The 19,570-nt window shown below is 50.0% G+C and overlaps 1 protein-coding gene across 3 annotated transcripts in view; it reads left to right on the top strand.

The window, feature by feature from the left end:
- KLRG2 (killer cell lectin like receptor G2) overlaps positions 1-19,570 on the top strand; it is a 48,698-nt gene that overhangs the window by 1,019 nt on the left and 28,109 nt on the right. For 2 of the 3 annotated variants that reach the window (XM_082693954.1, XM_082693955.1), the window contains exons 2-3: positions 5,401-5,502; positions 6,097-6,242. In XM_082693954.1, coding sequence (XP_082550080.1) covers positions 5,401-5,502; positions 6,097-6,242 — 248 coding nt within the window. Of the gene's footprint in view, positions 1-5,400; positions 5,503-6,096; positions 6,243-12,459; positions 12,564-13,040; positions 14,277-19,570 lie in introns of those variants that run through there. The other variant, XM_082693953.1, reaches the window with a different exon arrangement.

The raw sequence follows: 19,570 nt of genomic DNA on the forward strand, positions 1-19,570 counted from the left end.
TTTCCGCCACCACTCCGCCTCCCCAGCGCGAGAACTTCCACATTGCCCTCTTCGTGCGCGCCGCGTGGCTGAGAAGCAGAGGTTGGAGGGCTTCCCGGAGAGGGAGGTCTTCCAGGATCACCTGACGGCGCTGGCGGCTCGAGCGGGAACCGGGAACCGGGTCTCCCGACCCGGACTCCCCTTCTCTCTCCGCCTCTGTTGAGGAGCATCGAGCCCCGAACACTCCCCCATTCATCAGCTACTGCGGGGGGACTGGGGACCAGACTGCTGGAGGCGGTGTGTGGCGGGGAGGGGCCCGTCTTGGGGGCGGGGGGCTCGTCAGGGGACAAGACGGCGCCTGGAGGGGCGCCTGGGCGGCTCAGTCAGTGATGCCCCTGACTCTGGATTTCAGCTCAGGTCGTGATCTCGGGGTGGTGAGACGGAGCCCTTCCCCAGCTCTGTGCTGGGCATAGAGCCTGCTTAGGATTCTTTCTCCCTCTCCCCTCCCTCTCCTCGCTCTCTTAAAAAACTAATAATAATGAAGGAGCATAAACAATCCTGGACCAGGAGCCAGGAGGGAGTGGTTGGTGAGCTTGGGAGCATGGGAAAGCTTCCTGGAATAAGCGTTGAAAAGTGAGTAGGATTCAGGGGTGGCAAAGGCCCCTTCCAACTGGAAAGCTCAGGAGGCAGTGTGCCAAGAGTTTGGCCAGGTTAGAGGAATATCTTAGTATATCTTAGCCATATCTTAGTATCGGGGAGAGTTCAGGGACACAAATCACTCGGGATTGGGATTTTGCAGTTTGGCGTGAGCACATTTTCTAAATAATGGTATATTGTCTTTCTTTCTTTCTTTCTTCCCTTAAAACGGGGCAGGGCAGAGGGAGAGGAAGAGGGAATTCCAAGCAGGCTTGAGGCACAGTGTGGAGCCCCACATGGGGCCCATCCGACAACCTTGAGATCATGACTGGAGCCAAAATCAAGGGTCGGCTGCTTAACCCACTGAGCCACCCAGGCTCCCCAAAGATGTATTTCCTATCGCTGCCCTAATAAATTGCCTCGAACTTAGTGGTTTGAAACAACACAAATTTATTATCTTACAGTTCTGTGGGTCGGAAGTCTGATGGGCTAAAGCTGAGCTGTCAGCAGCCTTGTGTTCCTTCCTGGGGGCTCAAGGGGGGATTCTGTTTCCTTGCCTTTTGGAGCTAGAAGAGGCTGCATGCCTTAGTTCAGTCCCCTCAGAATATTCCAAGCCCGCAAGCAATGTTGGGCTGATTCCTTCTGCTGCCCTCTGACTTTCCTCTTCTTCTGCCTCCTTCTTGTTTATACAGACCCATGTTGTTTACATTGAGCCTACCCAGAAAACCGGGGAAAATCTCTTCATCTTAAGGTCAGCTAATAAGCAGCCTTAATTCCAACCAAAACCTGAAATGCCCTTTGCCATGCAACCTAATTTACTCACAGGTTCCAGGGATTAAGTCATGCGCATCTTTGGGGCAAGGACAGACGATATTCTCTCCACCACAATGAGTTTACAGCTTTTTGTCGGAGTAATTAAAGAGTCTAGGACTAAAAAAAAGTACAAGTACAGGTCAGCCTGGGCTGGAGCCAGACGGGTCTGGGCAGGGAGGACTCTGGAGCTGAGAGAACCGAGGCTGGGGGAGGAGGTGTCTTTTTTTTTTTTTTTTTTTTAAGATTTTATTCATTTACTTGACACAGAGAGAGAGAGAGATCACAGGTAGGCAGAGAGGCAGGCAGAAGAGAGAGGGGAAAGCAGGCTCCCCACCGAGCAGAGAGCCCAATGCGGGGCTCAATCCCAGGACTCTGAGATCACGACCTGAGCCAAAGGCAGAGGCTCAACCCACTGTGCCACCCAGGCGCCCCAGGAGGTGTCTTTTGGAGAAGGTGGGGCGGCCTCGGAAGTCCAGAGGTAGTTCGAATTTTGGTGGGATGGGCAGGAAGAATGTACTCGGTGCTGGGGACCTGGAGGAAATGGGGCCCGGAAGGGTGATGCCCAGCACGGTCAGGCCGAGCTGGAGGGGCAAGGACGTTTGTAACAGCTTTACCTGAAGCAGTGACACAAAAGGGACACTCATGGGCATGAGCCCTCCGAGTCAGTCCTATTCTGAGCTTTGTATTTGGAAGTTTTCTTTTTCCATTCTCTTCTTTTCTTTTCTGTTTGTTTTGTTTTTTTAAGATTTCCCCCTCAAATTGAATAACCTTTAAGCCCCACAAAACCTGGTTCCAGCCCAGGCGAGTGGATCTGACTAGGAGGAAGCAGACAGTGCATCAGCTGCGGGTAGGAACTGTGGCAGATTAAGAGGGACTCACAGTTGGAGAGTGAACAGAGGATGTGACATCACAGATGTCATTCCAGGATGGGGGAAGGGAAATTGGGTGGAAGCTAGAGAGTGGAGCTGAGGGGAAGGTGCCAGAGAGAAAGGAGTGTGTGTTGTTATTGCCACCTGGGACTGGGTGTGTTTGCACACACGAGAGGATTCGGTTTAAGGCGGTCCAGAATTGGAAGTGGGGTGAAGACAGGTTTAGAGGGGCTTTAGCTTTATGTGTGTTTTCATTTTTTTTGTAAGGAGAATGTTTGGGGGTTACATGTGTAATTAGGAATTGCTTTGGAGGGGCACCTGGGTGGCTGAGTCAGTTAAGCGGCTGCCTTCAGCTCAGGTCATGATCCCAGAGTCCTGGGATCAAGCCCCGCGTGGGGCTCCCTGTTCAATGGGGAGTCTGCTTCTCCCTCTCCCTCTGCCTCTCCCCCACTCGTTCTGACTCGCTCTCTCTCTCTCTCCAATAAATAAAGTCTTTTAAAAAAAAGAAAGGAATTGCCTTGGAAAGGGGTAGGCGGGACTTCCTCTGTCTGGAAATTTGGGAGGACTCTGGCTCTGTCGGGGGCCATTCCCAAGGGCAGCCATGCAGCCCTGAGCAGAAGGTGGGTGGGGCTGTGTCACCTGCTCTATTTCTTTTACGCATTCTTTTCTGAAAGGCCAGAGCGCACAGTCACGGTTGTTGCATTGACCGAGAGGACTGGTAGATTTGTGTTCCTTTTCTTCTCCAGGCTTTTTAGTTCTGCTTTTATTGTAAGACTCTCAATTTATATGTGTCTTTGATTCCAAGCATATTCAAGTCATTTTTTTTTTAATTTTTGGTAACAGCTTTATCAAGTTATAATTCATGTAACCGCATAGTCCACTCCAAGCGCGTGGTCTGGTGGTCTTCACATTCCCAGATGTGCACAGTCATCACACATCACACAGGTGGTTTTAGCATGTTTTCTAAAAAGAAATGCTGTATCTTTGAGCTGCCAACACCCCCAGCCTCTCCCAGGCCACCGCTGAGCCACTTTCTGTCCCTGTGGGTTTGCCTATTCTGGACATTTCATAGATGGACTCATATGTGTCCTTCTGGGACAAGCTTCTTTCACTTGGCATAAAGTTCTCTTGTTCAGCCACAGCCCAGCCCCCACCAGCCCTGCCTTTTATGGCTGAATGTTTTGCTGTATGGATATGCCACATTTTGTTTATCCATTTATCAGTTGATGAAAATTTGGGTCAAACCCCTTTAAGAAGCAGATTATGTAATTAAAAATAAAAAAGCAAACTCCAAAAAGGTCACAGATGGAATGTGACTCTTCGTATATATCTGTGTAACACACTTCCCTTTTCAGTCTTTGAAGCAAGTGTTTTTTTCTAATGGAAATTGGAAATCAAGGACTTCAAAAGTGCTTTTAGAGTTGAGTTATGATTGAAAACATGTTTTATGAAAAACCTTGGAAATGTGTCCCAGCTTTCTCTGTGTACATGTTGTGTGTATTCATATGGAGGTACATATGAATAGGCATATGGTTTTAAAAATGGAATCATTCTCTTCAAAATAATAAAATATTTGCTGGAGAATTAACCTCCGCTGTTCTGAGTTTTGGCAAAAATATGATGATTGAGTTCTTGGGACCCTTACGCTGGACATGTGGCATTCCCAGCCTTTGGCCCCGAGATGTGAGTGGGTCCTCCAGCCCCTGGCAGCAGGTGTCTGGGAAGTTTATTTCTTAAATTTTTAAAAAATATTTTATTTATTGGGACACCTGGGTGGCTCAGTCAGTTAAGCAGCTGCCTTCAGCTCAGGTCATGATCCCAGAGTTCTGGGATCAAGTCCCGCATCAGATTCCTTGTCCAGCAGGGAGTCTGCTTCTCTCTCTGCCTCTGCCTGCCACTCTGCCTGCTTGTGCTCTCTCTCTAACAAATAAATAAATAAAATCTTTTTAAAAAAAATTTTTTTAATATTTTATTTGTTTGAGAGAGAGGGAGCACAAGCCAGGAGGAGTGGCAGAGGGAGAGGGAGAAGCAGGATCCCTGCTGAGCAGGGAGCCCGACGTGGGGCTCGATTCCAAGACCCCCAGATCATGACCCGAGCTGAAGACAGACACCTAACCGACTGAGCCACCCAGACACCTGGGTGTTTACATTGGGAAGTTTAAATTGAACTCGCATCTAAAGAGAGGCCTCTTTGCATTAATTGATTTCATACCTCTGTGTCCAGGCAGAGATCAAATTCAGGAGCGCGCAGTTACTTTAGATGTTTCCGGGTGGAAAGCTGCTTACAACCACCGATGGCTGTGATTAACCATTTACTGTGTTTTCTTCTTCCCGTTTTCCCATCTGGTCTCCACGGTCACTCTGTCATCGGGGCAGCATCTGACAATCGCACAAGTTCTCTCTCCGAGCCTTTGCCACTGCCTTTCCTCCCTCCCTGCTCCATCTCCGGAGCTCCTCCCCGCTCCCCCAACCCCCCCCCCCCCCCCCCCGCAGCCTCACTGCCCTTCTCGGGTGAGCTACTGAGCTACGGGCAGCCTCACACCTGTCTCCTGCTCTCCTGCCTGCAAAGCACGCCCTGCACAATGTTTCACTGTGGCCTCCAGTGACCTCCAGTAACCTAGGGAGATAGAAGAGGCAGGTGATTTCACTGGCAAAATGAGAAAAGACCAAAAACACATGGGGGGGCCCTGTGGAGGCCAGACCTGAACCCAGGTCTGTCCAAGCTGCAACGGAACTCGCATCCCTCTCTTTGGAGGGGTTGATCCCGGTACCGTAGCTCCATGAGTGCAAAGGCCTGGCCCTGTTCTTGGTGGGGTCTGTGCCCTGTGTCTCGTGCCCATCCAGTGCTCAGCACACGGTTGTCAGCCACTCATTTGTTCCCTTTCTTGAACAGACTCTTAGGTCTTCTCGTTATTTAAGAAGCAGAATATCTTCAAGCATTTTTCTCCCAAATAGGAAGTTCTGTCCTAAATTGAGTGGGTTTTTTTGTGGTGTCTTGGGCCAAGGGGTTGGGTGCTGGTATGTGAGTCAGTGTGGTTCCAAGTCAGGTGTGGCTTGGGTCGTCTCCTTCTAACCCGTCTCTCCCGCTTGTTTGCTCCTCCAGGGCTGCCTATGTACATGAAGTCCCTGCGCTGGGCGCTGGCGGTCATGGCCGTGTTCCTGGCCATGTCCGCAGTCGCCATCGTGGCTCTGGCGTCTAGAACAGGTGCGGTGCCTCCTCCCGGTCCCTCTCCTCCCCTGTCCACCCCTGGGACGTCTCCTCCTTATGGCGGCTTTGTGAGAATTAGAAAATGACATCCCCACCGGGCTTGTTGAGCAAAGAGAGGGACAAAGAGCTCCTACCTCCCGCTGGACACAGCCTGTGCTCTAACAAGCAGGGGGTTGGCAGACCCCACCTGTGGGAGCGGTCTGTGCCCTGCACAGACTCCACAGCCCGCCCGGGACCCTGCCCGCCCTGCTTGCTCTCCCAGGGCTCACCCGTTCCACACTCCAGATTTGCCCCCTCACTCAAAACAGTGCCTAGGTTTTGATTATTTATTTATATATATTTTTAAAGATTTTCATTTATTTATGAGAGAGAGAGAGTGAGAGCCAGAGAGAGAGAGAGCACAAGCAGGGGAAGCAGCAGAGGGACGGGGAGAAGGGCGAGGACTCAGCAGGGAGCCTGATGGGGGCTCGATCCCAGGACCCTGAGATCAGGACCTGAGCCGAAGGCAGCTGCTTAACCGACTGAGCCCTAGATTTTGACTTTTTTCATGTGTGTACATTCAGTTCTTTATAGTGGTTTCTCTGCTTGCAGGGACCAGGTGCCGGCCATGTCCCCGGGGCTGGATGTGGTTGGAGGAGAACTGCTACTACCTCTCTGCCGAAGCTAAGGCTTGGGAGGCCAGCCAGGCCTTCTGCTCAGCTCACCAGGCTACCCTCCCGCTGCTGAGCCACACCCAGGTAAGACGGAGGCAGTGGGCAGTGGGAGGATGTGGGCATCGTCACAGACCACAGACTCCTGGCAAAGATCTAGTGCATCTCTGCATTACAGAGAAAATCACCAAGGCCTGGGGAGATAACGTGACATGCAAGAGGACCAGACCTCAGGGGTTCAAGGTCTTCAAATTACTCTTCCCTCCAAGAAGTAGAGGCGGAGCAGGGAAGATGGGGGCAGGGACGGTCCTGTCCATCCTGTGGCCAAGCAGTTAACAGGGAGCATTCCTTCTGCTGGTGCTTTCATAAGTATTTGTCAGGCACCTACACTGTGTTTGACACTGGGGACTAAGGACAAGCTGGAACACCCAGCCTCACCTTTACATGGCCAACAGAGCCATGAGTGCGGCAGGCGTTAATCAAGAAACCACAGAAATGTGTGTTTAATCTATATCGATCTGTCTTAGGGAGGGAAGGTGCACAGTGCTCAAGGTATACGTTGTTTTGGAATCTTGTCTCTGTCCTTGGTATGCTTTTAACACTTTCCTAGGTGGGATCCCTGGTTCCTAGATCTCAAGACTTTTTCTTGGTTTATAGCCTTTTCTTGGTGGAGCACATACACAGTAAATTTCCTGGAAAAAAGTGTGTGCCTGGTAAATTTCTTGAGACCTGTCATGTCTGAAGATGCTTTTATTCTAACCTCACTTGATTGATAGCTTGGCTGGGTATAGAATTTTAGGGTGGAAACAGTTTTCCCTTAGCATTGTGCTGGTTTCGCTTCATTATCTTCCAGTGTTCAGTGTTACCATTTAATAAGTCTGATCTCTGATCCTTTGTGTGTGACTCCCCCCAACTCCAAATTTCAGGGCTTTCATCTTTCTTCTCCCTCTGTCCTGAAATTGAACAATCCTATCCCTTTGTTGGTGTTTTTCTTCATTTTTATTTCTTCCTTATTTTTAATTTTGAGAACTCAAAATTAAATTTGAAGAAGGATATTCTTCAAATATCCTTTTTTATGGTGTCCTATTTGTTTCAAGGATGCAATATCTTCTTTTTCTCATTATAAAGATTTATTTATTTATTTGAGAGAGAGAATGCACATGCACACAGAGGGAGAGGGAGAACCAGACTGCTGAGCAGGGAGCCCGCCGGACGACATGGAACTCAGTCCCAGGACCCTGGGATCATGACCTGAGCTGAAGGCAGGCACTTAACCCACTGAGCCACCCAAGCGCCTCTCTCTTATCTCATTATAGATAATAGATATAGCTAACTTTGTTTTGGAATTTGTTCTGCTCCCTGTGCTATATCTGTTTTTTTTTTTCTGTAAGTACTTTTTATTCTTTTTCTTTTTTTAAAGATTTTATTTATTTATTTGAGAGAGAGAGAGAGCACGAAAAGGGGAAGGGTCAGAGGGAGAAGCAGATTCTCCACTGAGCCGGGAGCCCAGCATGGGACTCGATCCCGGGACTCCAAGATCATGACCCGAGCCGAAGGCAATCGCTTAGCCAACTGAGCCACCCAGGTGTCCCAGTACTTTTTATTCTATGTACTGAGTTGTGGGGGATTTTTGTCTTTTCATGTTAGAAAATGTCCTGAAATGTCTGATAACCCCTAGCTGTTATAATCCAGAGTGAGGCACTAGAGAACAGGCTGGAAGCTCTGTGTGGGGGTAGAGGGGAGGGGCTGCACTGGGCTTTAGCAGGGGCAGGCTTTGCAATGGGGACATCACACTGGGCCTCAACTATTCTTTTTCTTTTTCTTTTTCTTTTTTTTTTAAGTGAGTGCTAAGATGTCAGCATTCCAGGAGCAGTGGGGAAAGGGAGCCAAGGTTTCACTTGGAGGAATGTAGCACTTAATCCCTCTCCTTTTTTAGTCTAACTTCCTCCAACCCTCAGCCAGACTTGATGCTCTGGGTCCCTGGTCCCCTGTGGTTTCTCTCTCAGTTCTCCTGGTGACCTGCCGAATGGGAGGGGTGAGTGGATTTTGTGGGAAGAGGTAGGAGAGGGGCCTTCGCTGCTGCTTTTATAGACTTGTCACCAGACTTTTCCAGGCCCCTTTCCTGTATCTTGGCCTCTAGAAGGACCTGTCGCCTCTAATATTTGAGCATTTGGGGACTTCTCAATTCAGACTGGCATCTTTCTCAGCTTCCTCTCACTTGACCTTTTCCTTGGAAAAAAAAAACGCAGCACTTTCTTGGGGCTGCTCAGCCCGTCACGGCTGGCCAGCTGCCCAAGTGCTCTGGGAATTTCTCATTGCTATCATCTCCCGTGCTGGTATCTTATGTTCCCACTCTGTTATCATTTCAAGAAATTCCTTTCTACTCCTGTTTTCTTAAAAGTTCTAAACATGAATGAGTTTAATTTCATTGGATGGATTTTTGTGTGTCTGTTGAGATGATATCTTTTTGTTTCCTTCCCGAATTTCTTTTTGTGTGAATTACATTGTTGTTGTTTTTAAATATTCTAGGGCTCTTGTGATGGTTTACTTAGCCAGGATTTTTTCTTCCCCCCAGGACTTCTGGATTTGACTTGTTAATATGTTACTTAGGACTTCTCATACATGACATTTGGTTTTCTTGGACTGTTCTGCCCAGTCCTGACCTGAAAGCTATTCTGCACCATACAACAGGGAAGAGGGTCCCTGCCTTTTTCAATCTCTCTGAGAGAGTTCCTGGAGGTGGATAGAACACTGAGTGGGGAAATACAGTGAGTTATTTGATCATCAGGAATAACACTCTGTTTCAAAAAACATGGGGAAATGAAAAAGATACAGTGTAGATTGAAAAACACCAAATCTGGGATCTCAGTATGATAAAAAGATACACACAAAGAAAAAACACAGGAAGGAAATATGTATACTCGTTATTCTAATTGTGGTTACCCCTGGGGGCAAGATTTATGACTGGTCTTTTCTTCTTCTTCCTTAAAGTTTTAATTATTATTTTTTTAACTTTCTAAATGTTCTGCAAATAATATGTGCTGTGTATAATTTGGAGGAAATGCCAGAGGGACAGTAGCCTATGAAGAAGATCAGTTTATAAAGGTTTTGCCAGAGGCCTGGGCAGGCCTGGAGTTCTTACACTTGTCAAATAAGAACCAGCTGCGTTGAGGAACCTTCCCAGGCCCCTCCCTGTTGGCGTCCGCAAAATGAAAGCCAGTGGGAACAGGAGCAGAGGTGGGTCCCTGGACAGTGGTGGCGCTGGGGGAGGGCCCAGCCTGGCAGGGACCCACCGAGCCCAGCAAGCATCCTCGGAAAGCCTGCCTCTGCCCTCCAGCCCCTGAGGACATGGGTTCAGTTCAGAATGACCTCAGCCCTCTGGTCCGTGGCAGGTGCACCCTCCAGGGGGCAGATGGGCTTACACCAACCAAACTGCAAGCTTGAGATAAAGAAGTCTTTCAAAACTAAGCATTCAGGATCAATTATTTGGGACATACGTGTCTGAGTAAGTTCCTTACTAAAGAGGATTGGGTCCCAGGCAGTTAAATTCTGGAATACGATGACTGGAATTCTGGAATCCTTTCGCGCTCTGGACGAGGGCCAGACGCTCCAGGAGGCACTGGGGCAGGGCGAGGCAGGCAGGGGCAGTGGGCAAAGGCCAGGCTCCAGGAGCTGGGACACACACCCAGGGACGTTGTGGTGGTACCAGTGGTTCGCCCAGCCCTTGGAGAAGCAGGTCTCATCCTCCTGCAGAGCTGGGTTTGCTCCAGATTAGTGAAAAGGGAGAAAGTTGAGGTGCTGTCGGTGCCCTTGGTCTCACACAGCTGTGTCTCCTGGGGTGCAGGGAGCTCCAGGTGCGCACATGACTGTCAGCCTCACGCACCCACTGCAGGAAGGTGAAAAGAGACAGGAAGAAATACCCATCCTAGGATTAAGCCAATTAACGAATTGATCATTTGCATATGAAAGCGGAAATGTACACAGGCGGAAAGCAGAGCGGGGCTGGTAGGGTTGGGGGGTGGGTGTTGGAGGTACAGGGAGTTTCCCTCGAGGAAGGTAGTTCCGGGGGTGGACGGCCCCGATGGTCATATAACAGCGTGGACAACCGCGATGCCACCAACCTGGACACTTAAAAATGGTGAAAATGCTTAATTCCATGATATGTATTTTACCACAACTTTAGAAAAAAAGAAATGTTTGAGGACAGAGCAGATAATTTACCTCCACTTGAAGATGCCAGATATGGGATTTCAAGTACATTCTGCTCGGGATCCTATTCCCATGGGCCCCGACATCCGTGGCCAAGTTGGAGAAGCGCCCTCTGGAGGCCGTGGAGGCCCCGGGATGCCGGCGGCATCATTAGGGGAGCATTGATTTGAACTCAAGTGATTCTTGAGTTTCTGGAATTTCCATCTGTGGATGATGCTTTTCCCGTACCGTCGTTTTTGCTAGCTGTGAGAACAAGTGCACGGCGTCAGCACTACGAGGAAGGAAGGGTGGAAAGGAGTGAGTGTTCAGGGACCGGCCGTGCCTCCTGTTCGGAGAGGCCCAGAGGTGGAAGTCAGGGCAAGCCAGGTGGCCTGGGGCCAGAACTGAGGACAGGGGCTTCTTGGCAACTTGTTGGGGGCTGCGTTTGCACACCCTCCGGCCCAGACCGCAGAGTTCTCCTGTAGTGAGTGTGTATGCTATGCCCTTGGCTTTATACAGATCCTCTCGGGTCTCCTTCCCAACGTGCCCCGACTTCAGAGGCCTGTATGGAAGCTCAGAAAGGTGTCCTTGCCTAAGGTCCCCCAGGACCAGAATTTGAATAGGAGGTGTCCCCGTGCTGGGAGAAGCCCTGTGCCCCCGTGTTCCTTCCCCGTTCCCAGGAGGAGGGTGCCGGCCAGCAGGGGCCCCCCTCTGCTGTAGCCACTGCCCAGAGCTACTCTGCCCACTGACTCGGCTCCCAGCCGCCTCCGGGTTCCCTGTCCTCCCCTGCACAGCCCTGTGCCTGGTCCTGCTGGCGGGCCTCGGCCTGCAGTCCAGCCCGACGTGTGGCCGTGGGTGTGCCTTCCCCGTCCTCGCCAGGTTCTGGGAAAGCGACACGCTGTGCACCAAACTCCGGAGTCCGGTTAGAGCAGCTCGCTTTACACGGGGTCTGCACACGTCCCTTCAGGGGACAGGCATTACTTTCGTGCTTACTCTCTAAGAACCAGGGTTAAATAGCGAGGTTTGGGATTTCTCAACTTAAACAAGTTTTCTTGTGAAGAGCTGGTCAAACCCTAAACTCACATAGGACAGTCTCCTAATTTTCACTCATGAATAGAGGCTTCTGGATGTTGTGAGCAAAGTGTACTTCCCGCTGCGGTCTGCTTTTCTTCACTCAGTGTGATTTCATAGTTACATCTTCTACGTACTTGGCATCCTGAACAGCATTGTAACTTTCCATCATGTTGATATCCCATAACGGGCCCAGTTATTTCCTGATTGCCGAGCATTTGGGTGGTTTCCATTTTTCCTTTCTAAATAGCACTGTGTTATCTTTGAGTAAGTTCATTTTCTCCCCTTTATGTTCTTGGATTTATTCTCCAAAGTGGAATCACTCGTGGGAGTGGAAGGAAGGGTGTGACCTTGTGTGCAAAGTGGGGGCAAAGTAAGTTCTGAAACCGCGCCAGCCTCCCGGCCTCGTGCCGGGACGTACAACATTAAAACATCTTTTTCCAAGTTAAACATTTTTAAATGCCATTTTTTCCTTTAATGTGTGACATCAAGGACTAATATTGAAGAGGAAGATCATCTCTAACAGCTCTCGGACATCCTTGGGGTTTTTTTCGTTCCCCTTGTGCGTCTGCATTCTTGTGCGAACACATTTTGTCGTGACTGTAATCGTGCCACCTTCGGAATCAGCATTTTTACCCACCATAACCCTTGATGTCCCTTAACTTGCTTCTTATGGCTCCATGGTCTTTGTTCTCATCTTTTTAAAAAATATTCTTAATAACGTGCTGAGCTGATACAATGTCACTGATCAGTGCCCTGCCGGCCCTCTGCTCTGTCCCCTCGATACCCAGCCCACACTGCTTGGTGGGGACTGGCCTTAACATGCTCTCTCTCCTTGAGGCTGAGCGGGGATCCCCCCCATTTCCCGTCCCCAGTGTCTGGCAACCGGCAAGCATCCAATACAGCTTTCCAGTTCCTGGTGTTTGGGGACAGCTGGGTGAGCTGGGAACTTGCCCGAGGTCCGGCGGGGATGAGGGGCCACAGAAGCCCCCGGTGACTCTTACTAGTGTCCGAAGAAGGGTGACCCGCTGCTTTTCTCCTTCAGGACTTCCTGAGCAGATACCCAGTCCCCAAGTACTCCTGGGTGGGAGCCCGGCGAGGCCCCCAGGGCTGGCACTGGATCGACGGGGCCCCACTGTCGCCCCAGCTGTGAGTGACCATGGGCTGGGATGGGTGGCCCCTCTGTCTCCAGTAGGACCAGAATGACATCACAGCACATGCCACAGAGGGGCTGGGGCCTTCCTCTCTGCTGACACCCCCCACCCCAATCTGGAGCCTCCACGTGTTCCCAGATTCGGCCCCCTGTTCCGCCCCCACCCTCCTGGCCCGTCTGGCTTGGAGCCTTAGTTTCACTTGTCCCAGTCACCCCATCCCTTGCTCGGGCCCCCAGAGCACTCACCCAGGCAGGATCGTTGCCCTGTTCTGTAGACGAGGGGGCTGCACAGAGAGATCTGGGTGGTTCTAGTGTGCTATGGCGCATCCTCACGGCTCCCATCTGAGGCCCCTTCCCGGACCCCCCGACCTCGTGCAGGGATGAAGCCTTACCCACGCCAGCGTTGGCAGCAGGCACACAGGCCAGCAGGGGCTGTCACTCTGAGCTCTGTCCCCTCTTCTCACCTTCCCCAGACTCCCGGAGGAAGAGGAGGACCAGCCAGATCTCAAGTGCGGGGGCCTGGAGGGAGGCAAGCTGGTGGCTTTGGACTGTGCCTCTCCAAGACCGTGGGTCTGCGCCAAGGGGACCAAGTGACTTGGCTTCCACCCATCCTGAGACTTGGGGGCCTGCAGCCACCCCAGGGGAAGCCAGGTTGCCGGCTGAGGTAGCCTCTTCCCTGGACCCAGACTTCCAGGTCTCCCTGCTCTGTGCTCAACAGGGGCCCTTTCTGAGCCATAAGGGACTGAACTTCCGGCTCAGGCGGGTCACGTCCAAGGGAAAGGAGGCTTTCTGTGAGTGTCCAGCTTCTGGAGCAGATTTGTTCGATTACCTTGGGATGCTGTGTGGTTTTGTTTTTGTTTTTGTTTTTTCGCTTTTTTGAGCCTAGGTTTCTCCCTCATTAAAATGCCCATTTCCCATCCTCTCCCTCACCTGCTAAATTCCATCTGCACACCCCCCGCCCCCAAGTCTTGGAGGACCGGGAGGCCTTAGCGATCCCAGGTGCTGCCGGGCAGTTCTCCCCTGAGCGCAGGGACCGAGGCTGGAATGTGGCAGCTGGGTGCACGGCCGACACCGCTGACCAACAGTGCTGGAAGATGGCAAGTGAGCAGTGGTTGTCCCCGGAGGAAAGAGGAGGGTGTCCTTCCCGGCCCCGAGCTGGCAGAGGGTAAGGTTCACAGTGTGTGGCACTGGCGGGGCCTCTGAGCAGCTGATGCCCAAGGCTGGGAAGATGCAGAGCACGCTCCCGGCGCCCACCCCCACCCCTGGCCCCGGGCAGGAAAACCCGGGAGCTGCAAAGCACAGGGTCCAGAGGAAGGAAATCAGAATTGTGGGGGAGGTCGAGGCAGCTCTTCCCCTGACAGGTGTGGGGACACCAGCCCAAAGATATCTGTGTTGGGGTTCAGTGAGGGGCCTTCAGGCCAGAAGGAGTGGCGGGGGGGCCGGAGGACTGGTTTAGTCTGTGCAGGCTGTCCAGATCTCTCTCCCAGTGACCGGGGATGGTACCTGCATGTTCCCTTGGTGCCAAGCACTCGACGTGACTGTCCTGGGCCCACTGACCTCCCTTGTCAGGGGCAGGCCATGCGTTCAGCTTCCTCTTGAACAGAAACCTTTACTGATCCGTTCACACCAGTCTCTGGTACAGAACGCACGGGCTGGCTGGCGGAGAGGGGTGGGGTCCTACACTGGACAAGCAATAAAAATCTTAGAAATGCTCTGGTGTTCCTCCTGGCTTTCTCACTCCCGCTACCATTTAACCCCAGAGCTTGTTAACATGTTCCACTCACACCTCACAGTCCCGCTCAGCAAGGTCCTGAGCCTGGCTCGTTAGGTGTGTCCGACACTGGCAGCCGTCTGGCTGCTCCTAGCTCAAGGCCAGGAACCACAGGTGGGGGACACCTGGGGTACAGATGGCCAGGGTGTGGTGGGTGGTGCCAAAGCCTGGAAGTCCTAAAGTTTTTAGGCTCCACCTGGTGAGGAATTGGAACAAGAGCGATCTTTTGACCTAGGTCCTAAGAAGCTACTAGTTCCTGTCCAAAGTAGGCAGACCAAGAAACAGCAGTGTAACCATATTATTTAGAAATATGGAGAGGCACCTCCAGTAGGTAAATGACTGACTCTTGGTTTTGGCTCAAGTCAGGATCTCAGGGTCAGGAGATTGTGTCCCACCTCGGGCCCCGCACTCATTGTGGAGGTTCTCTCCCTCTTGCTCTGCCTCTCCCCACCCAATAAATAAAAACCTTTTTTTAAAATATTTTATTTATTTATTTGTCAGAGAGAGAGAGAGCAAGTGCACAAGCAGGCAGAGTGGCAGGCAGAGGGAGAAGCAGGCTCCCCGCTGAGCAAGGAGCCGGATAAGGGGCTCCATCCCAGGATGTCGGGATCATGACTCGAGCCAAAGGCAGCCGCTCAACCAACTGAGCCACCCAGGTGACTCAATAAATAAAAATCTTAAAACAAAGAGAAAAGAAAAGAAAAAGAAATACGGAAACAGTACTAGAAGAAATGGCAAAAATAATTTAAAGTGATTGCCTTAAAACTAACTGATAGTGCCTGGAGTCAGAATAGGAGTTATGTGGGGAAATATAAACTGAGAAGGGTCCCCAGGGAACATTCTCAGGTGCTGGAAGTGGTCTGGATCTGGACAGGGTCAGGTGGACACAGACATAAATGTTCATCAAGCTGTATACTTAAGATTAAGAAACTCCAGTGTTTACAAGGAGCAGGAATAAGATTACAGAGGGACCAATCTTTGTGGTTTAAATATGTGTACTTTAGTATTACTAAAGCTGTTTTCATTGGTTGGTTTTCTTGTTTGTTTTAAGAGCCCACATTTATATACTACTACGATGAAAAGAAGATTTAGACTTTTTTAAAAAGTCCACAAGATCTTGATGCACAGCCCAGCTTGAGAATTGCTGGCTTCAGAAGTGAGTCCTGGGGCCACCCTTCTTTGCAGCCTGCCATTACCTCATTTGCTGAGGGGCCTTCTCACAGGTTCCAGCCAGGCGTTCAGAGTGCATCTTTCTCTTTGTACAAAACTGAAGCTGGGGAGATGACACAGCAGTCTGGACGGCATGGAATTCCTCCTGAGGAGTTTCTCTAGTCTCTCTTCCCACCAGGTGCCACCAGCTGCTAGTGTGTCAAATCCACACATCATTGTGTCACTGGCGGCACTGGCTGGGGTCACGGAGCTGTGGGGACCAGCTGCTGGCATGGGTGTGCCCAGCAGCCTCCGAGGTCCATTCAGATGGTCATCCAGTGGTGGAAGAGCCACCAGTGTCAGGCGTATTTGACTCCTCATCCGCCCCATCAAGAGATTCTGCTTCAGTGGATCAGATTTTTACCATTTACCATTTTTAATGCTGATGCATATAGTCCAGACGCCACATTTTGAGAAACCCTGTCTAAAAGAGCCCATGGTGGGGCAGGGAGGTGGGGGGGTGGATCTGTAAACCTATTTTAAATCAACTTATTGGGGCGCCTGGGTGGCTCAGTGGGTTAAGCCTCTGCCTTCGACTTAGGTCATGATCTCAAGGTTCTGGGATCAAGCCCCACATCGGGCTCTCTGCTCAGCAGGAAGCCTGCTTCCCCCTCTCTCTGCCTGCCTCTCTGCCTCCTTGTGATCTCTGTCAAATAAATTAAATCTTAAAAAAAAAAAAAACTTATTGAGGGGCACCAGGATGGCTCAGTGGGTTAAAGCCTCTGCCTTTGGCTGAGGTCATGATCTCACGATCCTGGGATCGAGCCCCACGTTGGGCTCTCTGCTCAGCAGTGAGCCTGCTTCCTCCTCTCTCTCTCTCTCTCTGCCTGCCTCTCTGCCTACTTGTGATCTCTGTTTCTCAAATAAATAAAAATATTTTTAAAAAATTAAAAATAAATCAACTTATTGAGATAGAGTTGCCCAAAAGAAAATCTACCGATCTTGGGGGTACCTTCCAACAAATGTAGCTGCCTGTGTCACCACTGCCAAACAAGATATGGAATAGGTCCCACAGGCCCCAGAAAGTTCCCTTGTGTCCCTCTGCAGCCAATCCTCCCTGACCTCCAGTCCCAGGTGAATATGTGGCCTGTCTCTACAGGTATGCTGAAGTTGTTCTAGGATTTCGTAGAAAAAAAGAGGCGTGTAGTATGTATTTTTGTTTTCAGAGACTTGCTTGCGTTGCCGTAGGGGTCCGTAGCTGCTTGCTCTGTATGTATAGAGCCCAGTTTCTCTCTGCTCTGGTTGGTGATATCACAGTCATCTCCAGGTTTGGGCTGTTAGGAATACAGCTGCTATGAACGTTTACATACAGGTTTTTGGAGGTAGGTTTTCCTTTCTCTAGGGACCTAAGAGGATTACTGGGTTGTGTGGTAAGGTTATGTTTGTAAGAAACTGCTGAATTGTTTTCCAAAGTAGCTGTACCATTTTATAATCCCGGCACAGTGTGAGCTGAGCTCCCGCCCTTCCACACCTTCATCAGCCCCGAGGTTGCCAGTCTCCTTCGGTGTCGCCATTCACGCGGGTGTGTAGTGCTGGCTCCGTGTGGTTTCTGTTCGCGTTTGTTTTTATCCAGTGTCATCGACACACACGTCCCATTAGTTTCAGCACATGGCAGTGATACCACAAGTCTGTAAAATTGGCCTTTGCTGGATGCCTGACATTGAGCTTCTTTTCATTTGCTTGTTGGCCATTTCTGTTTTCTTTTTGTGATTCTCCTATTGATGATGAGAGACCATATTTTTTTAAAACCCTGCCTGAAGGACAGAGCATTTTTAAAGTGATGATTTAAATGGAAAACCTAAAGATATCCCTCAACTTTGTGAAAATTTTCAAAATGGAGTGTTGAAAAAAGGATGAAGTCCTGTATGCCTTCTACCCAGATCTAACGAAATAACATTTTGCCGTATTTACTCTTTGTGTGTGTGTGTGTGTGTGTGTGTGTGTGTGTGTGTGTGTGTGTATAAATTGGCTAAACCATTTGAAAATAAGTTGTAGACTTCAACACTTCATCCCTATGTGCTTCGGCACGCATCTCCTAAAAATAGGTGTGTTTTTCTGTGTAATTGTAATTCCACCATTATTACACTTAATGAAACTACTGTTAAATTCACATTCAGTCCATGTTCCAATAGTCCTGCTTGTTTCACTCATGTATTTTAAACAAAGATCCAGCCAGGGTCTTAGCACTGTTACTGATCCCTTTAATCTCTTTAAACCTGGAGCTGGTTTTCTGAAACACTGACTTTTTGAACAGACAAGGCCAGTTGTCTTGTAGAGTGACAGATATTCTGGATTTCTCTCATTTTCTGTAAGCTGCAGGAGTTAGGCTTAGATTCACTATAAACATTTTCGACAGGAATAGGTTGTGACACGGGGTTCTTCTTAATTTATCACTCGATAGATTTTTAACACTGATTTCAAGCAATTTGTACCAAAATTTTCTCAAAAAATTCAGGGGACCAAATTTGTATATCCCAGTTTGGCTTGTCATTGGTTAGTCTCAGCTTTGGAGGCAGTATCAAAGTAAAATAAGACTATGACACTATGAAAAGGGTTTCAGAAATGACACAGTCCTATACCTAGGGCTGTGTATTACTTCACCTTCGATTGCTTGGGCCTTTTCTGCTCCCTCTTGGGATGTTGGTTCGTCCTCTCTTCCCTCTCCCAGCCCAGGACATACCTGTCATGTTAGGCCAAGAGGAGCCTCAGGCTCACCAACAGAAACGTGTCAACTTTGTTGCGCCTTTTTTTTTTTTTTTTTTTTTTTTTTTTTTTAAATACACTCCACACCTGCATGGAGCCTGACACAGGGCTTGAAACTCACAAGAGATCAAGATCCGAGCTGAGAGCAAGAGTCTCCCGCCTAACCTACTGAGCCACCCAGGTGCCTCCCACTGTGACTTCAACTAGTCACTTAGCATGGCTGAGCTTCCTACCCTGTAAAATGGCTGTAGTGATACGATAAAGTGATGTATGAATCCACTGAAATCATGTTGGTTAAAGAGGCACTTCATTCATTCCACGTTTATGGCACACCGGCTGTGTCTCTGCAGCGGGCTCACGGGAGGACACAGAAAACAAGGTCTGTTTTCTACCCCAGCATTTGATCCGGCTGCCAACTCCACAGTGTATGTTCAAGCAAAGGAGTCAGTCCCAGACCCCTGGCCAGTGTTGGGTTCCAGAGCCCAGCCAGTCAAGGACGTCCTGGCTCTGCTCACTTTAGATCCCAGGTGGGAACACAACCCAGGCTGTGTAACAGAAACGGGAGAAAAAGATGCCGTGCTTTTTGAGGTCCAGAATGGAATGGTTTCCCTTCATCTGGGTGTAAGGCTTAAGTGCTAACCTGGGGATGGAGCTGTCACTTGGAACTCAGTCACAGGAGCCAACAAGAGACCCCTGTTTAAGCCCATTTGAGTCAGATGTTATGTTACGGATGGTCTGTAGTCTCCAGCTACAGGACAGCACTGACTGGGGACCTCGAGAGCCACTCTTCCAAAGCCCTATTGGAGGAGACTCTGGTGCTGCTGCCAGCCTTTGGCTTCTCCTGTGTGGCCTCGTCCTGCTGGTTCCTTGATGGAGAGCCCCGTTCCACGAGGCTGGGTGCCTCACTCTCAGCCCTGCTATGCTGGCCAGGAGTTTGGTCTGATCTCCTTATGGACTTGTAGACCCAGAACATCTGACATCCTTTGCGCTGGTGCCAGCACCCCACAAGGCCCTTCTTACCTGAGGTCCCTGCACCCTGCTGCTGGTGGGCCTTGCCTGGTTGGTGCCCCCCCCCCCCCCCGGCATCGCCTCTGCCATGAAAACCCAGTTCTCTTGGCACTCTCCCTCTCGTGCCCCTTTACTTGGATTTTTAATGCTAAAAATCCTATAAAGAATTCTAATTGTTAAAACTGTCACCAACATTTCTAAAAACTTACCATCATTAAAATGGGCCATTGCTTAAAACTGTCTCTTTTAGGGGTGCCTGGGTGGCTCAGTAGGTTAAGCCTCTGCCTTCAGGTCAGGTCATGATCTCCGGGT

This window comes from Mustela nivalis (genome assembly GCF_964662115.1).
Source record: "Mustela nivalis genome assembly, chromosome: 12".
NCBI classification, from domain to species: domain Eukaryota; kingdom Metazoa; phylum Chordata; class Mammalia; order Carnivora; family Mustelidae; genus Mustela; species Mustela nivalis.